At 33.6% G+C, this 23354-nt stretch overlaps 1 protein-coding gene across 4 annotated transcripts in view; it reads left to right on the top strand.

Moving 5' to 3' along the window:
* Window positions 1-23354, top strand: part of IMMP1L (inner mitochondrial membrane peptidase subunit 1) — a 55002-nt gene that overhangs the window by 9911 nt on the left and 21737 nt on the right. For 3 of the 4 annotated variants that reach the window (XM_053672938.1, XM_053672939.1, XM_037126658.2), the window contains exons 2-4: window positions 988-1100; window positions 19667-19800; window positions 21382-21470. In XM_053672938.1, the coding sequence (XP_053528913.1) occupies window positions 19696-19800; window positions 21382-21470 (194 nt within the window). In that variant the 5' untranslated portion in view covers window positions 988-1100; window positions 19667-19695. Of the gene's footprint in view, window positions 1-987; window positions 1101-3136; window positions 3277-19666; window positions 19801-21381; window positions 21471-23354 lie in introns of all 4 variants that reach the window. The other variant, XM_053672940.1, reaches the window with a different exon arrangement.

Raw genomic sequence — 23354 nt, 5'->3', positions numbered from 1 at the left:
AGGGTAGAAGATTAATATATGAGTGTTTCTTTCAGCTTCAGTCAAATTAATACTTATTAGTCTTGAATTCATACATGCAAGATTCTCCTGCCCTTTTGTCAGAAGGAAATAGTAGGAACCTTTGCTATTCATTAAATTTCAAACAAATATTAATATTTAATTAAATATTAATATTGATGTGTGATATTGTATATTCTGTTATATGTAGTTGTATATTTTAAGGTGAATATTCATATACTGTTACCTTTTAATGGCAAAAAATTAGTTTTTGGTGTTGACTCTCAAATGTCACAGGGAAATATATAGAGCAAACTTACAACATTTCAAGTAAAAATGGTGGTAAAATTTTTTCTAAGCCATAAAAACTGACATGGAGTTATTATAGTGGAATAAGCAGCAGGTTTCCATGTCTAAAATAGTATCAAGCATAATATGTTTTGCCTTTGTCATATAGCTGGTCTTAGAGTTTTTCAACAATATCGTAAGCATTCTTCATATTCAGTGAATATCTGACTGAATGATTGTCTTAACATATCAGCATTACAGACTACTCTGCTGCCCTTTCATGCTTGAAATTAACTTAAGATATTCATGTTGACATGTAGAAATGAGTGTTAGGTCCTCTATATCACTTGTAAATTCTTGTAGAGGAATTCGATACATCAGAACTATGTGTGGTTGGGTATCAACTTCTTTAAGTGCTTGAACACAGTTTTCTCTAGGTTGATTGATAGACTGTCACCAGTTACTTTCTTCTTCTACTTGAAATTCCCTCATAAATAAAAAACTTTAATATTCTGTTTTTTAAATTCATTATCTAAAGTGTCATTGAATATCTAAATTCAAAATCCCATTGACCTGCCAAAGAGGGAGATGTATGATGTATCTTAACAACTGAGAGACATTTAGTCATATTATATAATAATAACTTAACTAATGTGGCTGAGAGAGGCCTTCACCTAATATAATTTTGATTTTCTGCTTTAGGAATGCTGAAGCCATGGATCACTGATATATGCTTTGCAACATGTTTTCAATGCTTTTTCCAGGAAGCCCTGCAGCTACCCTAAAAATTGAATGTGTTGTAGAACAGACCTATGGTAAGTGGGCTCTTTTTCCCTCCTTTTTTTTCCTGTCTGGTTCGTGTTCAGGTTAAGTGTTATGAATGCCCTAATGCTGCTCCCTGCTGGACACTGTCATTTTTGAAAGTTGGCACTTAATAGGGTAAATAACTGGTTAGCTAGATTCACTAAACTGTGGAATCCTTGGCTGCATTCACACACGCACGCACGCACGCATGCACACAGTATCCAACAAAAGCAACTCAGTTATGGTGAGTGATACCATTGAAAGTGCTGTTAGTCTTCTAAATTTCATCTAGAAGTTATAACAAACATACACTGAAGGGTGCTTCTAGGTGATGGATCTTTTAGGATTTCCTAAATTGTGTGTGTGAGGATATATGTGTTTGTAATTTAAGCCAGTTTTAAGTTGTTGTTGTTCTTTTTTGTAATAAATTCTCTGTATTATTGTTTTTCTAAAGGCAGTATTGCAACAGCTCCAGTATAGTTTAGATTGGGCATTGTTGGGTTTATTTAGAATGAGTCACCTGACATTACGTTGTATACAGTGGATACTTGCACAGAATGGCACTGGTTTGAACTCATGTGTCATGACTGTCCATCCTGTCACAAGCCCTCACATTGGACATGTGCACAGGTGCTCCCAAAGTTGTTTTAAAACTGTGTCAATTAAAAGTGTTTCTCTTCCTACTTTTGATCTAAATATTGTTATATTTTTTGGAGTGCAACCTGAATAAAATTATTGCCTGGATGTAAGGTAGATTTATTTTGACAGTAATCAGAAATTTCCTTGGAAAGAAAGAAAAGTGACAGAAACAACATAAACTAAGCAAGGCTGAAAACAGTAGCTGATCTTACACTCTTTAATAGCCTGGTACTTTTTTGATAGCCATTTGGAAAGCCTGGGGTATCTACTCTTAATTAGGGTTATGGAGAGTTAAGCATATTGGTTTATTTCTTTATTATGAAAACACTGAATAAATAATTGATATGTAGACCAAGAAAATAAAATTTTCAGCAAAAAAGAAAAGCCTTTTCTTCCTTCTCTGCAAAAATATATTATTTCAGAAGATATATTGTTTCAAAATTTTTATTATAAAATAAACATCATATGAAAACATACATGCATAGTAAAATGAATAAGTATAAAGTAGACATCCATGTTTCCCTAGGTCATTACCAGTATCCCAGATGCTGTTAATATACTCCTCCTTTTCTTTACAAGTAACCAATGTATTTATATTTATGATAATTATTTATAGTATTTTATTACTTTTATACTGTGTATTGCTCAGCAATGTGTACTTTTTGTCTCTAATGTTTATGGAATCATAATGTATTCTTTTTTTGCAAACATATTAATTTTGGGGGGCGGGGGAAGGTAAAGTAAGACAGGGGTATCTATCTTCAGTGTTCTGGGAAGCCCAGGGATTGGAGGAGTTGTAAGGAATTTAGATGGACCAGCAATCATGGTGGGATCAAGATGTATGGTGACAGGTTTGTGGTCTTTCAAGGTAAGTGGGAGGCTGGAAAAATGGCTGTAAAGGGACAGCGTTCTTCAGGGAAGGGTATAGGCCAGGAATGGAAGGCAATATGTTGATGGGGCCTATCACAGTGCAGTCAGAGAACAGTGGAGAAGTCAGGCGAGTTATCTAGTTTGTACTACCAGCATGTCCTCAAACCCGATACTGTCAAGAGGCCTTACAGTGTGTCTCTGGGAACACATCTAGGGGCAGAAGCTCAGAGCCCCTTCTGAGGAGGGATGGTGGTGACTCAGCTGCTGCCACTGCCACTGCTTAGCCCACTCCATTGCATGATGAAGGGTGGAGGAAATTTCCAGTGGTATGTGGCCCAGGCCTTGCACAGCCTGAAGGTCCAACTGAAGGAGCTTCTTGAGTACTCTTTTGGGGCCATGTCCTTGAGATTTAAAACTCATGAGTAGAGCTATAGAATGTGGTTTTTATGTTCAGACTGCCAAAGAGGTCTTGAGGGTTTGCTTGTATGTGCTGAATGTAATGAGGATGATGCCCTTGCTGTGCTTGGGCTTCTTGCAGGCCAGGCCATATGACAGCACTCACTCTTGCTGGGGCTCCTGCTGTGTGTCAACTGCAGCACCATCAGGCACGTGTCGCCTTCTAACAGCTGGAAGAAGTCCTTACTCTCCATGGAGGTGCCATTCCCTTTAGCACCAGTGGTGAGCAGTCCACTCAGCAGCAGGCTCCCCAGGCTTTATCAAAGAGTACCTGGCGGGTGGGGTGCCAGCTGGGGTACCAGGTGACATGGGACATCGGTGGGCCAGCTGGTGAGAGTCACTGTGTGCAATTATATGTATTCTTTCTTAAAAAAGACTTTATTTATTTATCTTTAGAGGGGAAGGGAAGGAGAGAGGGAGAGAAATATCAATGTATGGTTGCCTCTTGTGCATCCCCTGCTGGGAACTGGCCTGCAACCCAGGCTTGTGCCCTGACTGGGAATCGAACCATGGTTGTTTAGTTTGCAGGCCTGTGCTCAATTGACCCAGCTACACTAGCCAGGGCTAACTATATGTATTCTTTCTTCCTTTAGTCAGCATTATGTTTCAAAGGTAGTTGCATGTAGTTTTATTTCATTCATTTTCATTATTAGTATTGGGTTGGCTAAAAAGTGTGAATGGTTTTTTCCACAAAATAAAAGTCACATTTTTATTTTTACCAATAACTTTATTGATTTGAATATTTTAAGTATGTTGGCTATCTCCCAAATGATATAACATTGATTGTTCTCAATGTCTTGATTTAATTGCTATCAACTTTAACTGGTCTACCCAACTGTTGGAGCATCCTGCAGTGAAAAATCTCCAGCAGGAAACTTTGCAAACCACTTTCTGACATGTTTGGTCAGTCACGGTACCTTCTCTATACACTGTACAAATCATTTATTTTTTTGCATTTCAGTTACATTTTTATCTTTCTTTAAATAATAAAGCATAATATACTGAAAATGTTGCATATTTTCTTCCATCTTCAGTATTGAAATGGCTACACAAAAATTCACCAATTGCAGTATTTTTAAGTACACACCGATATGACACCTGTTACAGTACAATCTAACAAAGTTGTTTTGAATGAAGTTAAAGGGAACTAAGTGCTTCTAGAGCTAGCTATATTATGGAAAAAACAAATGAGTTTTTTTGCCAGCCCCATATATTATTCTTTTGGAATGAATATGGCAATTCATTTATTCTAATATTGGTAGATGTTTGGGTTGTTTCTACAGTTTGTGTGTTATAAATGACATTGCCGTGGATGTTCTTTTACATTTCATGTGTTTTTTGTATGTGTCATGTAGAAAAAGTCTCATTTTCAGGTTAAAGAGAATTTATTATAGTGGTATTTTAAGTTAATTTAAGTGAATGCATGAGAAATTTATCGAATCATGAAAGTAACATTAAATATTGGAAAAGATTCTGAAGGGATTATTGTTTCTTTTACTGTACGCCTTAAATATATAGTAAAGTGGCCTATATGTGATACTTTAAACAAATAGTATACAAATAGTATAGATACAGCTGTGGCTGGGTGGTGCCATTGGTTGAGCATCGTCCTATATGCCAAAAGGTTGTCTCTGAGGTCCCTGGTCAGGTTACATACCTAGGTTGCGGGTTTGGTTCCCAGTCAGGGAGTATACAAGAGGCAGTTGGTCAGTGTTTCTCACATCAGTGCTTCTCTTCCTCTCTCCCCTTCCCTTCCATCTAAAATCAATAAGCATGTGCTTGGGCGAGGATGAATGGACAAATAAATATGTAGATATAATATAGATATAGACATAGATCTAATGTAGTAACTCTTTGTTTTACTTTATTAGCAGATTTATTGTTTACTGTCATGTCATATTTTCTATAACAACTTTACTGATGAAGAAACTAAGGGCTAGAGAGATTGAGTCACTTGAACAAGGTCATTTAGCAAGTTGGAGCTAGAAACCAGACCAACCTGTCCACTTGGCAGTTGTAACTTAAAGAAAACAAAGTGAAAAGTGAAATCAGGATATTTTCTTGAATGTGTCCAGCCATTCAAGTGGAAAATTTGCCTGACTAATTTTCAAATATTATTAGATATTCTCTTATTAACCAAGAACTGACAGCATAGGGAATGTTATATTTAAAGCCCCCCAAATGTTATTGTACTTTATTACGGTTCCTCTTTTAAAAGGTAGCCATAGTATATTCTGACTTTGAGTGAGAATTTTCTTTGAGTAGCCTCATTCATGGGCTATTGTTAATGAATGAAATATTTCTCATTTGTTAATTTTGTAGATGAGTGAACCTTATCCTTTTATGTGTCAAAATTTGTTTGGTAGGAATATATTTTTAAAAAGCTTCTAAAATCTAAAATTTGCCCTTCTGTTTTTTAAACACGACAAATAGTATAATTTAAATTCTGTTTTGGTGGCTCAAAGTTGACCTTGAAAACATCAGTCATTTCACAGAATTTATTTGATTTCCTCAGAGACCATTATGCTGTGTAGTTCTCCTAAGTTGTACTAGACTGATAAACTTTTGTGTTCTGGGGGTACTTGTGATATGTTTTGTTTTGTGTAAGCTTTGTTAGGTAATTCTTACTTGTTTCTTTTTGCTGTCTGTGCATTATATTGACTCTAATATTAAAATCAGCATTTGCCTAACTTTATACATTGCTTAGGTTGGAGCTTAAGTATGGTTTTTTCCAATTGACTGGCTAAAAGCCTAGAATGGGTGGCAGCTTTTTAAAATTTATTTTGGGATCCATCTCCAGGCTAGCCAGTTTGTTTGAGAGGACTGAGATTATTTTACAACTGATTTCTGAATGAATGAAATGAAACGTGGATTGCATTGCATATACAGATGCATTCTCATTCAGGGAATAAAAATTATCATGCACCTCTTTTCTTATGAAACAGTGATATTGAAACTGGATTTACTTAAGGATTCCTTCATGTAGAAAGTCCAGTGGACTTAAGTGGTTGGTTTCTTTAAAAAAAATTGTTTCATTGTTCAATTACAGTTGTATGCATTTACCCCCTATCCCCCCACTCACTCCCCACACCAACCAAGGTTACCTCTCTCCTTGCTTCCGCCCTGCCTTTGGTTTTGTCCATGTGTCCTTTATAGTTGTTCCTGAGACTACCTATTGAAAATGGCAATCATAAAGATTAAACCACCTTTCAAATGATAGCTTCTTAAAGGAAAATATAGAAATAACAGATTTGGTTTCATGATAACACTTAAGTGCTTTAGGAAAATGTTCATTTGAAAGTGAAATGCATTTGAATGCTCACCCATACACTATTGAAAGTGTTTAAAGAAAACACTGGAGTGGGGAGTGTATTAGTTGTTGGATGGCAGGAGGTTTTGGGGAGATATGCAACTGCTATTCCAGGACAGTAGGATCACTGTGATGATCTCCAGCATCAGAGAGGTGTTTTTAAATTTGAAAATTCATTTGCTCTTAAACTTAATAAATCAACAAATTTTGCATGTGCATTTAGGGAAAAAGAAACAAAGGGCTTCATATAGATTTTTGCAGTGAGAATATCTTTCAGAATTTGCTTTGTAAACAAAATATCTTAGAGGCCTGAAGAGAGGCATAGCTTTTTTTAGGATACATCTGAGACCCATAGGTGGTGGAAGTGCAAAATGACCCAACCCACATAAATTGGCAACTCCTAGAAAAAGGTCAATGCCTTCAGACATTTGTCTCAGTACCAGTTATGGGAATGTTTTACAGATATACTTGTGTACTTAAAATATAACATATATAGGAGTTTTAATTGTAGCTTTTTTTTTGTAGTAGCAAACTGTTGGAAACACCCCTAATGTCTACCAATGGGGCACTTGTTAAATGATCAGTGGCATATCTATACTCTATAGCTGTAAAAAAAAAAAAAAAAAGAAAGGATGTTCTCTATATGCAGATTTGGGAAGTTTTCAAACATATGTTGTTATTTGACAAGAGCAGAGTTCAAACAGTATATTGTAAACATTGAAATATGAATATTTAGAGATATTCATATTTACATAAAGAAAATCTGGAAGAGTATATAGATCTTGTGTGTGGATGGGTGAGGAAATAGAAGATGGGACTTTTGCTGTATGTCTTTTGGATGGTTTTATTTATCTATTTATTTATTTATTTATTTATTTATTTATTCATTTATGTTTTAGGTTTGGAAAAAGACTTTCATTTAGACTTAGTTTAATGATAGAGTGTAGGATTGAGAACTGAGGGGAAGTTAAAATCCGGGGTGCTCTACACATGAGAAGGTTAATAGACAAAGGTAGAGACAGTGTTAGTTTTTAGTGTAAACTTTAGATGACAGCTGAAACTTACTCCTGTGTTACACTTGGTGTACTCTTATTTCTTTTTATAACATCAGAACTGTGGTTATTCTTTTTTTTAATGATATTTAAAATGTTTTATGTTGTTTATTTACAGTTTCCCTGCCTTTTTCCCCATTGCTCACCCTTACCATGTTCTCCCCCTACTCCCACAGTCAATCCCCCATCCCCGTCCGTGCCCATGAGTCCTCTATTCCTGTTCCTTTGCTTGCCCTTCCTCTTCTTTCCCCATTACTCCCTGCTGCCTTCATTCTGGCCACTGTCAATTTGGTCTTTATTTCAATGTCTCTGGTTCTGTTTTGCCCATTTGTTTTGTCGATGAGGTTCCACTTATAGGTGAGATCATATGGTATTTGTCTTCCACTGCCTGGCTTATTTCACTTAACATAATGCTCTCCAGTTCCATCCACCATGTCACGAAGTGTAGGAGTTCTTTCTTTCGGCTGTGTAGTATTTTTGAGTGTGTGAGTGTGTTATAGTTTTACTGCTTTACTCCCAGAGTTTGGTGGATAGTAAGCACTGAATAAATATTTGTTATATAAATGAACTCTATAATATTTTGATGATTTTTTTAAATTTCATTTCTTAAAGTATCTTTTTTGATATGAGAAAAACAGTGTTGTAAATTATATGTTGATTCCCATATAGAAATAGGGAAAATATTTAAGTGGGATACAATGAATAGCATAGGTTATATACTATCATGAAGTTTCATTTTATTGGTATGATATTGATATCAAAGAATGATTATATTTTCTTTATCTGCATTGAAAAGTAATAAAAGTTTTCAAGGGATTCCTATTAAATTAGGTAATAAGCTTTCATAATTAACAAATAAAATCTTACAAAATTTGAGGGCAAGGGGAGAAATGGCAAACATATATTCTTTATATTGCCTTTTCTTCTGTGGTACTTTTCCCACATAAGGGCAAAATTTTAAGCCTGAGACTATTTTAGGAGCTGTTGTAACAGCAGCAATAGCAGCAGCAGAAGCTACTCCTGACACAAAAGCCAGGTATCTGAAACTATGGCATTACAGGTTGAGGAATGGGGAAAGGTGATAGGGTAAAGGGCGGTTGCCCCTACATTTGTAAGAGTCCAGGAACTTTCTCAGCTATTGAGATGAAAATGTGATCATCCAAATAAGTAGTATCAGAACCTTTAGCTTTTTGTTCCTAAATTTCTTATGACAAGAATTTTGACCACCCCTGTATATCTCTGTATTTGGGTATAAAACTGCCTTTTTAATGAAAGCTCTATCTACAAAATATGCACATAGATTGCTCAATGAATATTTTAGAAGCCAAATAAGCCCATGCAACCGCACCCGAATAAAAGACATTATCAGCACCCAGAAGACAGACACCTTCCTCTTTCCTCCCATGTGCTAAAATAACCACTACCTTCACTTTGAATAGCATTGTCTTGTTTGTTTCTGTATTTTATATAGAGAATTTTACAGTCTATTTTTGGTTTCCTTTGCTCAAGTTTATTTCTTGAGATTTGCTTACATTGTTGCATGTAGTTGTTCTTTGTTCATTTTCACTGCTGCATTTTATTATATGACTATTTCACAACAATTTTTTTATCCATTCTGGTAATTGACATTTGGGTGGTTTCTATATACTGCTACTAAGAAGCTTTCTAATACATATCTTGGTTAATATATTTATGTTTCATTTGTGGATATATCTAGGAGCAAACTTCCTGGATCCTAGGCATATATATGTCCAACTTTTGTCAACAATCCAGTTTTCTAACATGGTCGTACTAGTTTCCTTTCATATGAGAGTTCTTGTTGCTCCACGTCTTTGTCAACACTGGATCCTTTTCCCACCTCTTTTATTTTTTAGATTCTGCTGTGTGTAAATAGTAAATCCTTATTGTTTTACTTTCCAGTTGATGATTAATCAAGCTGAGCACCTTTTCATATGTATATTACCTATTTTATTATTCTCTCTTGAAGTACCTGTTCATTTCTGTTGTCTACTTTTCTGTTGGGCTTTTTCTTTGATTTGTAGATGTTCTTTATATATTTGGAATATGAATCCTTCATTGAAAATAGGTATTGCAAACCTTTTTCCCACTCAGAGGTTTGCCCTTTCAACCTATTAATAGTTCTTTTGATGAACAGATAATTATGACTTTCACGTAGTCTAGTTTGTCATTGTGTTTAGTGCTTTTTTCATCTTGTGTAAGAAATATTTATCTACTCCAATGATGTTCTGGGTTTTTCTCTTGAAGTATTACTGTTTTACCTTTTTAGTTCTGCAATTTTAGACTGTATTTTCATGTTACACTCTGCTTAACATGAAATTTTGCTCTGCTTTTTAGAATCAAGAATCTATATCTTTAGATAGAAAAATGAGGTGGATTTATGTTAATGACCATAATTATGTGCTTTTTACAAAATACCTTTTAAGAAAACAGTGTGTTTATCTATGTTTGCTTCAACTGCAGCTTTAATGTACTGCTTTGTTTATGTTGTTTGCCTTTAAGAAGAGTCTACTAGATTATTTAGGGAGTAATTTGTGGAGTGGAAAAACACATGTTATGATTTTCAATATTTTTAATAATACTGGTATTCATAAAAAATTTTATCCATGAAATATAAAAGTTGGTGAAGTATTTACAGGCACAATCCTAGTTGCCTCATTTTACTCTGTTAAAGTTTAGGATATTTAATTGAGGAAAAAATTAGGTTTTTCCTAATTTTTGTAAGCATCCATTTGTGTACAAGTTATGAACTTTCATAAGGCCTTCAGTGATACTTTTTATTATTCAGAAATATATGAGACATGTTCTGATTATGTGTTATTATGTATTTGTAGTGCAAAAAAGTGTTTTTATATTTCCTTGTATTTTAGTTTTTATCTTGTCAGTAATGTGTATTATCAACTTATTGTATTTTGTAATTTTACATTTGTATTTCTTAATGAGAGCAATTGCCTATTTAAAAATGTGTTTTATCCGCGATCACGGTGCTGAAATTACAGTAAGATGATTGTACTTGACTCTTAGCTAAGCACTTAGATATTTTTCACTTGTCATCTACATTTCTTAGCTTAAATCATCAAATTAAATGATATTTTATCTTGGCTTTTATTTTAATTCATGCATTTAAGAACTAAAATTCAGATAAAAGATAGTTTCAAAATAAATTCAGTATATTATTTATGAGTGGGGCAACACATTAACACTGGGTTCACAATAGATCATATCGCTTTTATTCCATCTTACAAGCTTAGCAGCACAAACAGAATAATCAACATATTATTTGGCTGTCATCTGCTGCACAGAAACCAGAGATCACAAGGAGGTTTTCCCGAGCTGTGGTGATGGCCTTTTTGTTCCAAGCCCCCATCTGGGAGGGCCATGGTGTGTTATCATATGGAACGCGAGGTTTTCTGTAATCTGCTTAGCTGCACTGCAGTTTGAATCTTCATTCCATGTTTGTGTAATTTATAATTTTAATGAGACCATGGCTCTTGTGGGCTTTGAAATATATTAAAAGCTCTTTTGTGCATATGCTTTTGTTCTTGCTTAATAGGCTCAGTGTATTTAAAACTGATGAATTTTTATTCATGAATTTGGATGTCTGGGGATTAACTTAGACTGAATATCATTGCTCTCATATATTGATAGTTAGAAAGTTTTTTTATTGTCATTGTTTTGTTTTTATGTGATTGTGTGTCTGTGTGTATATGTGATAGTTGTAACCAGAAAAGGAAAGAAACACATGATTTTAAAAGGGTAGGAAAAAGTGGCATGGCCAGGTTATAAAGGACTGACTTAGATATTGTCCACTTTATTTATTGATTCTCATATTTCATCTTTAGCCTTAATGTTTTAGATAAATATTATAAAGGAATAATTATGAAAAGCAATTTTAAAATGAGTTAAATATTTACATACTATTGTTTATATTGAATATTCCAATGTTTGGCAAAGATAGACCTTATATTTTAATTATATAATATCAATTTTCTGTGGTTATGCTAAATCGCCATTAACCTCTTTTAATTAAATTATGAATATAGTTTATATTTTAACTCTTTACAGTTTTCCTTCTTTCTGTAAAATTGTTTGATAATGAATTTTTTTAAACCTGCATTGATGGCTAATGGAAAAGCAGCTTCTAATTTATAAAATGGACCCTTTTCTAAATGTTTTTATTATGCTAAAATTCTGAAATAAATGCTTCAAATCTCTATAGTTAATTACTTGTGATGCATTTTTAAAATTTGAGTATAAATACTTCTATAGCACCTTAGAGAAAACTCGTGGTCCTTTCTAGATCCAGACATGTTTTTTGAAGTGGCTGTTTTTTGAACTCAGTAGTCCTCACCAGTCTTTCATGAAGTTGCCCAAGATGAACTTTTTCTAAAAGCCAATACTTACTAGCCTAAACATTTTTGTAAGTTTGAAACATTATTTTTTGGGGTACACGATGGTCAGCAATTTATCTGGTCCCTTCTTCTTCATTACTACCCTACAGCTAGAAATATGAAGTAGACTAAAATGACTGCTTTTTGTTCTTTATTTACTAAGCTTATATGTCAGATTTGACACCGAAATGTTTGTTCTTCCATAATAACTCTCTGCTTTGGTGTCTGTCCAGGTGAAATATGAGAGTCATATACATATATGTATATCACATATGTATTTTTATTTAACCCCCCATATCTAGATTGTTACATTTTCAACACATAATCAATATTAAATATTTTACTTTTTTTTGTATTAAGTCTTCAAAGTCGAGTGTATATTTTGTCCTTATAATACCTCTCAGTTTGGACTAGTCATTTTAAGTGCTCAATAGCCATATGTAGCTAGTGGCTACTTTATTGAACAGTACAGCTCTAAAGTATTACATATAAATGTTATAACAGAAATATGTGTTTTCTTGCATCCCTCATTATATTTCTAGTAATATCCTAATCAAGGTAATCAAAGAGTATTCATGTGCTATGTAGTTGAAGTTACATACAGTGTTTTTTGTAGCTCTACCACTTACACTATTGGTATACATCTGCCTTTTTAACATACAGAATCAGAATTATGTCACTGACTCCCGAGTACTTAGCAGATATTGTATAGCTATGCTTATGGATAGTCTGATGATAAAAAGATAATGGCTAATATAAGGGATGCAGTGTGTTCCTTAGCAATTGTGGGCAAATAGAACTTGTCAAATAAGTCCTATTGCAAATATACCAGTGAGCTTAGTTTTACAAGAATTGCATATCAAATCTTAGTACTTTTTAAAAAAATATAAACTTGAGAATTCCTCTTTGCCTTCTTAGAACTATTCTCTATCAGCGTTTTTGTCCATGATATTAATGTCTCTTTTTATATGTTTGCTAAGAGCTGGTATAGCTTTAAACTTAGAAGAAAAAAGCTGAACATAAAGTATTGTTTTCTAAATATCTCTAGGGTTTTATGCATTTTAAGTGTTCTGTATATATTCCAATATATGGAAAAGTTATTTTACTAAGTACTTTAAAAACATATAGGTAAGAATTCTAAACCTTGAATTATAAACGATTTGAATTTATTCAAGTATCTGAAAGTATAAAATGCTCAAGGTGCTTTGTATAAAGTACTACCTGGACTTTATGAAAAGTAGAGATCTTCTTATATGTAATTGACTTTTTTGCTCAAGTATGGTTTAGAGAGAAAAATTATATGTTCATGAGATCTCTGAACTCTTCATATTTTCTAAATTTTGAGGGAATTGAGCTTATTCATATGTAATCTAATTTATACAGATATTGGCTGATGCATATTGTATTCTTTTAGTCACTTAAATTTTTATTGACTTCTCTCTGTAACTTCTGCATTTAAAGTGTTGGCACAAAATGTTAAGCTGTTCTTTAAACAATACCTCTAGTTTCTTGGAGCTGATAAATCCATCCATTGATTTCCTAATTTTATTATGTACACAGTGAATTGTAATCCAAGATTACAGCAAACAAGATGTTAATTTTGAGCCATAATCTATGTACATTTCAATTACAGAACATGATTGTTATAGAAGCACAGAATAAAAAGGAATAACATTTGTGCTATCCTCACAGGAGCTGTCAATAAAAGATGTAATAGGGGATTTAGGAATCTGGAAATGGCCAACTAATTTATGTGAATCTATTTTATTTCAGCTAGAAAGACCAAGCTCTTTTTCGTCTGTACTGCATATTGCAGAGCACAGGCTGGCTATAGAAAACCAGACGGCTGCATATGGATAGTCCCTTGATATCATTCACTTGCTGTGTAATCTTATTATGCAAAGTTCTAATCTTCACCTAGAATGAATGCCTCTGGGTCAGAATATAGTCATATCAGGGTTTTTGAGGTCATGTTTTGTGATCCTTAGCTTATTCTTCTAAGTAGGGCTGGGATTTAAAGGGTATTCCCCAGACGCTGGCAAAGATAGACAGCAGAACCTGCTGCCTTTTTGGAAGACAAGACCAACATGAGGTCCCTGGTAGGATTAAACTTGATTTGTAGCTGTAGGATTTTTTAACAGATGTATTATTGGACAGGGAATAGGGGGCCACCAGCACAGCAAAATTGAATCACGACTGGCATTCTCAGGGAGTTTGCTGCCTGCTAAAACAGCAGCTGCATGTGGATTTGACTTCTTTCAGGTGAAGCGACTTCCAGTCATTTGGAAAGGATGGGATGAAAAGGAACCTTGGTGATAATTTTGATGTCTGCAAGATTTAGTACCAGCGTAATGGGATTATCGGTAACACCTTCACTGCAGAAAAAGCCACCTGGCGCTATAACTGGCAGTGACTGAGAACTAATCCTTTCCCATCTCTTGGATGTCATTCATGAAGCTGAAAGCGATTTCTATCCTAACTGTGATTAATTTTATAAACAACCAAAAATCAGGCGATCAAGGCGAAGAAAATGCTTTTTATTAATTATTTAAAATATGGAGCCTTAGATATTTGACTTATATAATATGTAAGACATATACACTATAAACTATGTATGACAGAATTTATTTAAATGTTCAGTTTGAAAAGTTTATTAATAATGTCTTTTACAGTTTTTTAATTTGAGCGATATTTGCTACTGGTGAAGATTTATATTTGAGATTAAATATTAAATTAAATATTTTAGTGTTTTGGATATAAAGACATTATCAGTAAGTTAAATAAAATATTTATAGGTGTAAGGAATTGGAATACTTGCTTTGTCATACATTTTATCTGTTTATGACTGTTTTGGTTCCTGCTATTTAAATATTTTTACTAAGTAAAATACTAAATGATATAAAATATATAGACATATTTTTTATAATTATGGTAATGCTAGCTAATACTGTTGACAAAAAGGCTTTTTATAAAAGTATAGGGTCTTAATATGTAAAAGTCCTAAAATAATATTAATACTGAATAGACATTTTTTTAATCAGAAATTCTTAGTCAAAGTTTTTCTTTAGAAGATGGGGATTTAGTTATTTGCTCTGGAATCATATATTGTTTAATTGAGGTTTATTTTTTTAAGCATTTTATTTCAACTAAAAACTTTATCAAGTACTCTGTTTAGAGATGTTCATCATTTTAATATTCTTCTCTTCCATAGTCCAGAATAACCGGAGAGAAAATGAAGTGAAATTATCCCATCAGTCACCCAAACAGTACGCAACAAAACTGCCGAGACTAGAAAAGATAATTAGTGTTGTCAGTGTTGTGATCCTAGAGTACTTACTTTTAAAATATTTATTCATAGAACTTGATTTTTATCTTACCGTGTTTTTTATTTAGTAGCTTTGTCTTTAAAAAATAGATTAGAAAACCTTGATCATGTTTTAAAACTTAAATCTTAACTAAATATAGGTGACAAGTATTTTTTGAAGTTATAATAATAACTAAGATATAATCATCCATTATACACAGCATATTGATTTATTTATAGCCTCTGTTTACATATAGTACATTTTATTCTTCTTCATGTGAAGTCTTTATTAGGAAAATCAACAAATGAAGTATAATAAAGTTTATATAGAGCTCTTTGGTCAGACCTACCTAGCAAACTTGACCTTCTTCATGGATTTTATTTTAACGGGACCCAAACTATTATATTCCAAAATGTGTTTCTTCATTTGTTGTCACATTTAAAATGAATTAATGAGAAAACTTAATTTTTTAGTGAACTACATTACGTTAATTTAAAAAGAATTTTTGTAGTCTTCTAATAGTATTTTTGCTGTTGGAAACACTGTTTACTTAAAATCCTGTGATCACAATGAAAAGATCTGTCGATGAAATAAGTAGTCTGAAATCCTTCTCTTGGCCCTGAGCAGGTACCTCAGTTGGTTAGAGCATTGTCCCAATATGCCAAGACTTGGCGTTCGATCCCCAGTCAGGGCAAATACAGAAAGCAACCAATGAAGCATAAATAAGTAGAACAACAAATTGATGTTTCTCTCTTTTTCTCTCAAATCAATAAACAAAATCTTTCTTTTATTTTCATAATATGATTACTTTAAATATAAAATATTTGGTTTATGTGTAGTTTCAAATTATTTTGCCTGGCAGCGTATTTCCTCAGGTTAACTTTCTAAGGTAGTTAATAGTATTGTATACTTATTTTTTTAAAAGTAGCTTTCCTTTCAAAACAAAATTTGACCATGTTTATTAAACATAGTTGTGATTTACTTTCCTACTTTTTATTCACTTGGTTACTGAATGGCTCTGGAGAGTGTTTTTTTCCTTCTCCATCCTGGGTATTATTCTTATTTGATTAGAGATGGTTATTTCATTTGGAAAGTCCCAAATAAATTCATCTTAATTAAATTCTTTATACACATAAAGTCTTCTCAGTGATATACATTCTTTTCAGATAAATATAGGTTACTTGACTTTAATACCTTATTGATAACATAAGAAATTTTGCTTATCTTTAAAAACTACAGATATTAACTTTATCTGTTACATATTTTTTTTGTGTATAATGTACCCCCATGTTTTTGGCCCAAACTCCCAGGGGGAAAAAAATCTTTCATTTTACAGTATATAGAAACAGAGTTAGTACTACCCATGTATAATGCACATCCTATTTCTCCCTCAAAAATTTGCACAAAAAAGTTACACATTATACAAGGCAAAATATGGTACATAAATGACTCCTGATGATGTCAGCAAGAGTTAAGGGAGGTATTTTTAGAGATAAGAGAAAGAGATAAAGGGTAAGACAAACTAGAAGAGAAATTTTTATTTTAAGAAAGGAGTAAGTCACGTGTAACAAAATAGCAGGGTGTGGATAAGCAATTCTGGATTTAGAGATGATAACCTCTTTTTTCTCCTCTGGTAATGTATGAGACCTGGTATCATATTAAGAGCCATTCATGAACTGTAGACTGGCACCTTGACAGCTAGTCAGTGATAATGCTAAATGATACTTCTTCGTTGTTAGTGCATATCCTTCAACTATTGCTCATACAACTTGTATATTGTCCTGAAACACGTGGATTATATATGTGTGTGTGTGTGTGTGTGTGTGTGTGTGTGTGTAGCCTTTGGGGCACTATTAGTGGAGATGAATGAAATGGTTTTAGTATTTCACTGTTTGGAGGCTGGTAGTTGATTATATTAAAAGTAGTGACTGTTCATGCTTTTTAAACATAAAAATGTGTTTGTGTTGGTTTGGGGTATATGTAAAAAGTTAACTTCAGAAAATAACATTGGGTTTTTTAAATTACTGAAATATTAGCATTATAAAATTTAATGACAATTTATAAAATTATTTTAAACTTAACATTCAGTTTAAAATAATGGTTAAATTTTGTCAAATTTGCGTAAGTGTTTAATATATCTCAGTGGTCTCAAATAGCAGCACAAAGTTTTCTACTGGCTTTCCTTTCTGGGAGCTTATTGAAACTGCAGATTCTGCAGCCTTGCTCTCATAGATTGTCATTCTTTAGTTCTCTGATGGGAGCCTAGGAATTTGGATTTTGAATTCAGCTCTCAGGTTATTTTGATGCTACAGTCACATTTAAAACACTATTTACTGCTTTAAACCTTGAAGTGATGGCAATTATTTCCTCTGGCAATGAATCAAAATAAATAGGTTTAAATATTGTAAAATCTTCATAGATTATGGGGATCAGAGCTCCTTGAATTTGCAGTTCTAGAAAATAAAAAAATATCCTCTACACAAGTCTTACAGTAGATTTAACATTATAGGTTTGAACAATTCATGAGCAGCCCTGAAGGTGGTTTTGAAATGGCAGGATTTTGAATTGCTCTGATAGAGAGGCTGCTGTGTGAGTGAATTATTTAGCTATTGAGCAGAGTACATCACTCAGCATCCGTGTCTTAATGAGTCTTTGTTGTTCTCTCCTAGCTAGTCACAGTAACTTCCATTCAGGGTCTGAAATGGACATGTGTCTCTCAGTTACTTTATGTATATTATTATATGAGGAACTGTATTTTGTGTAGGTATTCTTGAATTTGAGAAATCATGGAAGTCTCAGGAATATCCTGACTGCTGCTTTTTCCTTGTCCAATTGAAGATATATGGAGCAAAACTAGGGTTTGGGGATTTGTCTTCTGCTTCACATCTTCTCTCTCCTCACCTTTTCTTAATATATACATTTCTTTAAATGCTAATGTAGTGACAAATTGTTCTTCTCATTAAAAGAAAAATATATATTAATCATTTTGGCTGCTTATAAATCGAAAATGAATGAATTTCTATAAAATAGTTTTTTCAATTAACATTGACATTGCATTTTTTTCCTGTTTCTGAGACAAAATGCTTTATCCTCTTTTAAAGGAATTGCAGCCCTGACTGGTGTGGCTCAGTGGGTTAGGCATTGTCCTGCAAACCCAAGGGTCGCTTCCTGGTCAGGGAACATGCCTGGGCTGCAGGCCTAGTCCCTGCTTGGGGGCGTGCTAGAAGCAACCAATCCATGCTTCTCTTGCACTTTGATGTTGTTCTCTCTCTTTCTTCCTCCATTCCCCTCTCCGAAAATAAATAAATAAAATCTTAAAAGATAAATAAATAAAAGGTGTTCCAGACCTGAACCATCCATTGAATGTTTGCTTTGTGGCTTGGGGTGTTCTGAAATCACTTCGCCAACATCAAAAGATGGATAGATTTAAATCAAGCACTATTCTAGAAACTATCCCAGAAGTGGCTAAGGATGGAGAAATGTCTAGTTTCTAGTGTTCACTCTGCTTAATCTTTTTAGCTAGTTTTAACATCAGTCCAATCTCTCTCTTTCCCATGCCTATTTTACAGTTTCCAGCACATTTATTTTAATTGAGTAGCAGTAGAGAATAGCAGTGGATTTTAGAGTCCCAACTGCCTCGTTCTGAGTTCTGACTATTGCCTGTGAATTGTGTGATTTTGAATAGTTCCTTAACCTCTCTCTCCCTCAGTTTCTTTATCTATAAGTAAGGTATCTAAGTCATCATAGGGTTATTACAAGAATTAAATGTGTCGATGTAATTAGAACAGTGCTGAACACATAGCAAGAACTACTATTTAAGTATTTGCTATTATTGTCATTGCTGTTACTTTGGTTGGTGTTTGAGGATTTTTTATGTCTTGCAAGAAGCCATTGTCACCTACATCCCACATAGTGTTTTCTAACTTTATGCTAGGAAGTTAGAAATCTGAATGTAACTATAACTTACAAAGCACGTATGTGACTGTGCTATTGAATTTGATTCTCAGATCCATTCTGTGAGATATTTCCATTGTATGAAGGCCCAGAGAAATAATTAATTGACAGTCACACAAATTAAGAAGAGAACCAATTTAATACTTGAATTTCCACATACCTATTCCAGTGCTTTCTCCTTTATATCCTATCATATAACAAGAACTGCTGTGATGTAGTAGGGAACAATATGAAAAACTATTATTAGTACTTTGAAAGAGTTAATATTTTTCCACAGGTGTCTGCCTTTCATAGGATATGAAAGGGGACAGACAAGTTCAGAGTCCTCTAGTTACCTACATCATATATAAACCCAGTGATAGTTGGATATAATTTTTTTCAGTGCATCAAAATAGTAAGTGGCTAAAATTTGTCATTTAAAATATCTCTAGCAGAAATCAAAATAAGCTGTTGCTTTTCTGCATTTAACTGCTATGTACATTTAGCACATTCTGGGTGATTATAAAATATTTTAAAATAGAGCTGTTTCTTAAGTGTTTGAAAATAGTAGTGTTCATGAAACTTTTTAAAATTTACCATCAGGCCAATGGTGACAGAGTCTACATAGAACTATGCTTCGTGGTATTCTGGGAAAAACCTTTCGACTTGTTGGCTATACTATCCAGTATGGCTGTATAGCTCATTGTGCTTTTGAATACGTTGGTGGTGTTGTCATGGTAAGTTTTTACATTCAAGAAAATAATCATTTTAAATGTATACTTTTTTTAAATTGAGGGAAAATGAGTTTTCCCCTTTATTATATAATATTGAAGTTATTGGTTTAATGAATAAAGTTTGACTTAAAAACATAATGTCTTTGTAAATTTTGGATGTAAGAGACTGTACTTGTATTCTGTTTCTGATAAAGCACAAAAGACCCTATTAATACTGTAAGAATTCTAGTTTTTGCCATATATTTAATGCTAAAGTGTTCCCTGATGTATGCAATGTTTCATACTTATTAACACATTTAATTTTTACACTCTATGAGATGCTTATTAGAAATCTACTATACATATGATGAGCCAGAAGCTCAGAAAGCTTAAAGAACTTGTTTAAAATTCCCAGTAAAATTCTATTTACTAACTGGGTGCTCTAGATCCCAGTTAGTAAATAGACTGGGAATTTTAACACAGATTTCTCCAGATTTCAGAACACCTCCTCTTAACCATTGTGTTCAACTGTCATTAAAGCAAATGACTATTCTCACTCGTGTCACTATTAAAATGTTAAGGATGCTCCCCACAAGTGATTTTTTAAAAATATTGCACGACAAATCTGTCAAGTGTGACTGTACTCATCTTTTGTCATAGAAATGAAATCACTGATTGAATTTCAAGTCAGTGTTTTTTTTGTTGTTGTTGATGTTGCTATTATCAGGTTTACCCTAAAAGATTCAGTCATACAACCTCAAGTTGAGCTGGAGTAATGCAAATAAATGTATTTAACTGCAACTCCCCTCTGATCTTTTAAATTTCCAATGGGCTATAGAGGTAGTAAACATAAACTTTCACCGTGTTCTTTATTATTTTCTGCCGGGATAGGAAGACTTGAGTAAAAATTATTTACCATGTAAGTGGAGTAATAGAGACTGTCATATTTAGACTTTTTAAGGTAACAGTGATCATTTATTACAGTTTTGAGGTACATATGGAGATTATCTTTCAAGGCATACTAGTGTGAGGTCTTAAAGTACATCTTATTATGCCACTATTTTTCAGTATAAAGTATGTTACAGCCCCATCAATGAGTAAGCTGTTCTCTTAGAAGAGAAGGAAAGGCTCGCTGAGAATATATGAAACCATCTAATAAATCAACATCATGGGTACTCAATATATGACAATAATAATAAAATAAATAAAGCGTTCCTTTATTCATTCAGCATGAGTTTTGGGATCAGCTTTATACCAAGCACTGTTCTTGACCTTGGTTACAAAGCTGGCAACACGAGAGGCAAGGTCCCTGGACTGAATAGTTTACTTTCTACAGGATGGCCAAAATTTGCAAACACAGGTAATTATTTTATTCACATAGTATCGTGCATTATCAACAGACCATTTTAAATATATTTGCCTGTGTTTCCCAACTTGGTGGCCACTCTGCAGAGTTGAACTTCTGTGGGAGCTGCCTGTTCCTTATGAGTCATCTTCTAAGCTGGAAAAATGTTTGCTTGATTTCTCTCTTTTAAGCCTGCACAGATGATTTGTGTTATATTTTAAAAGGTTTTCAACTTAAATTACAAAATTATCTCTTTTCAGTGTTCTGGACCATCAATGGAGCCTACAATTCAAAATTCAGATATTGTCTTTGCAGAAAATCTTAGTCGACATTTTCATGGTATCCAAAGGTATATCAGTCATAGATATGTTATGTTTCTGGTGAAAACACACACACTTACTCTGTATTTTCTGCAGTTTCTTAGCTTTATCTAAGAGCTCTTTAATAAATACAAAAGAGTGACAAGCTAGATAAAGTTCTCTCTTAGTTTGAGAAAATTTTAATAGTTTCTCCAGCATGCATGGTTTCTTGGGTGATTACGTCCTTTGCATCATTGTCAAACATAAATAGCAGGTGTTTTTTTTTATGTACAGTCAAGCCTACCTTACTCTTTTTTTTTGGTGGGGGCAAGGGGTGGGGATGGCTAGAATGTTTCAAGTCAAGAACCAGACAGTTAGGGACTCCTTTACATACCCAAATCATTGATTTGGTTTCTAAATGTTTAAAATAATCCTATTCCTGTTGACCACTGTTTTATTTTCTATAGCCTATGATGAGCACTTGATGCTTTTTAAACTATAGCATTGTATATAGTGGGGATTAGGAATCTCCTCTGCCATCATCTTCTGATTAATTAAGATGAAAAACTCCTTGGCAAATACAGTTTGCCACTAAATCTTTTTTAAAGCCTAACTAAATGGTGTTTCCACCTCTCTAATACTATTTATTCTGGTTAACTCCATGAGTATTATTCTTTCTGAATGCATGTCATGCATTAAAATTTTTATGTATTTTCTAAAGGACACCTCTCGGATGCCCTAAAATTGGGGGGGGGTCCATTGGTTTTTCATAATTTCGAAAAAATAAATTTATACCAGATATCCTCTCCAGTAGCTACAAATTTGAATCAATCTAGCTGGTATTTAGCTTATGGCAAAAGTAGGTTTGGACACTCTGCTCTCAATGACCTTTTCTCTAGTATGTTTTTTGCATATACGGATCTTACCAGCTTAGATTCTGTACAAAGAAACTGCATCTTTGTCAAGCTCTATGGCCTAGCATGGCACCTAGGTAATCCTTCCTCAGATCTTTCACCCATAACAACTTCAAGATACCTACTCAATATATATACATATGGGGTTTTAAAATAAAACTTGCATCAGAGGTTGTGTTCTAGCTTCTTTTCTTTTTAACTTATATCAAAATATCATAATAAGGTCTTTAGATTAATTGGAAACCTAGCCTCACTGTATCAGGAAGACAAGTTTCTGCTTTCCATGCTGATAACCTGATTTTGCTCTCCTGGTTCTTGAGCTTCCTTACCAAGGGGCTGAGCTTGTTGGCTAAATAGTTTTTGAATGAATAGCTCAACATTGTATTTTTTTATAGCTACTCCTTGTATTCAGATGGGTAATATTGTACAAATAACTACATTAAGACAATTAATGATCCTTCAAGGGTTTCATTTTGTATTCTATTAATTCAGGGGTCTGTTAGATTGAAAAACAGCTCAAAATTTGGCATTTTTATGAGACATACCTAAGTAACTTTTACAGCCAAGGTAGTCAGTTGGTAACTACTATTTTAAAAATACTACTGTCTTGAGTATTCTTTCTTTTATCTGTAGCACAGAGATCTAAGATTTCAGACACTCTTACTTTCTGCCTGTTTCTAAAGCCACAGTGACCATCCATTTTAGGCAAAATGGAAGTCTGCACGTTTGGCTCATGGATCACTTTTCAGTCAGATGTGCAGAACACTTTTACTTGAGACAGTGACAGTCTCACTGCTATTTATTCTTTCAACAAATAGTTAAGGAGCACTTAATTTATAAAATGTGCTGTACATTAGAGAGGGTGTTAAGATGAATAAGATATTGACCTTTATGTGCAAAAGCTTATAGTAACATCAAATTATTTCTGGAACTAGGTATAGGTAATAACTAAATATACTAAATCCTTTCAAATGTGTGTTAGTCAATAGTTCACTTATTGTTCATTTTAGCAGAAAGGGC

This window comes from Artibeus jamaicensis, unplaced genomic scaffold, assembly GCF_021234435.1.
Source record: "Artibeus jamaicensis isolate MK-2021 breed Jamaican fruit bat unplaced genomic scaffold, CSHL_Jam_final contig_797, whole genome shotgun sequence".
Taxonomy (NCBI): domain Eukaryota; kingdom Metazoa; phylum Chordata; class Mammalia; order Chiroptera; family Phyllostomidae; genus Artibeus; species Artibeus jamaicensis.
Note: the sequence above shows the minus strand (reverse complement) of the source record. Positions and strands in the feature narration are given on the sequence as shown.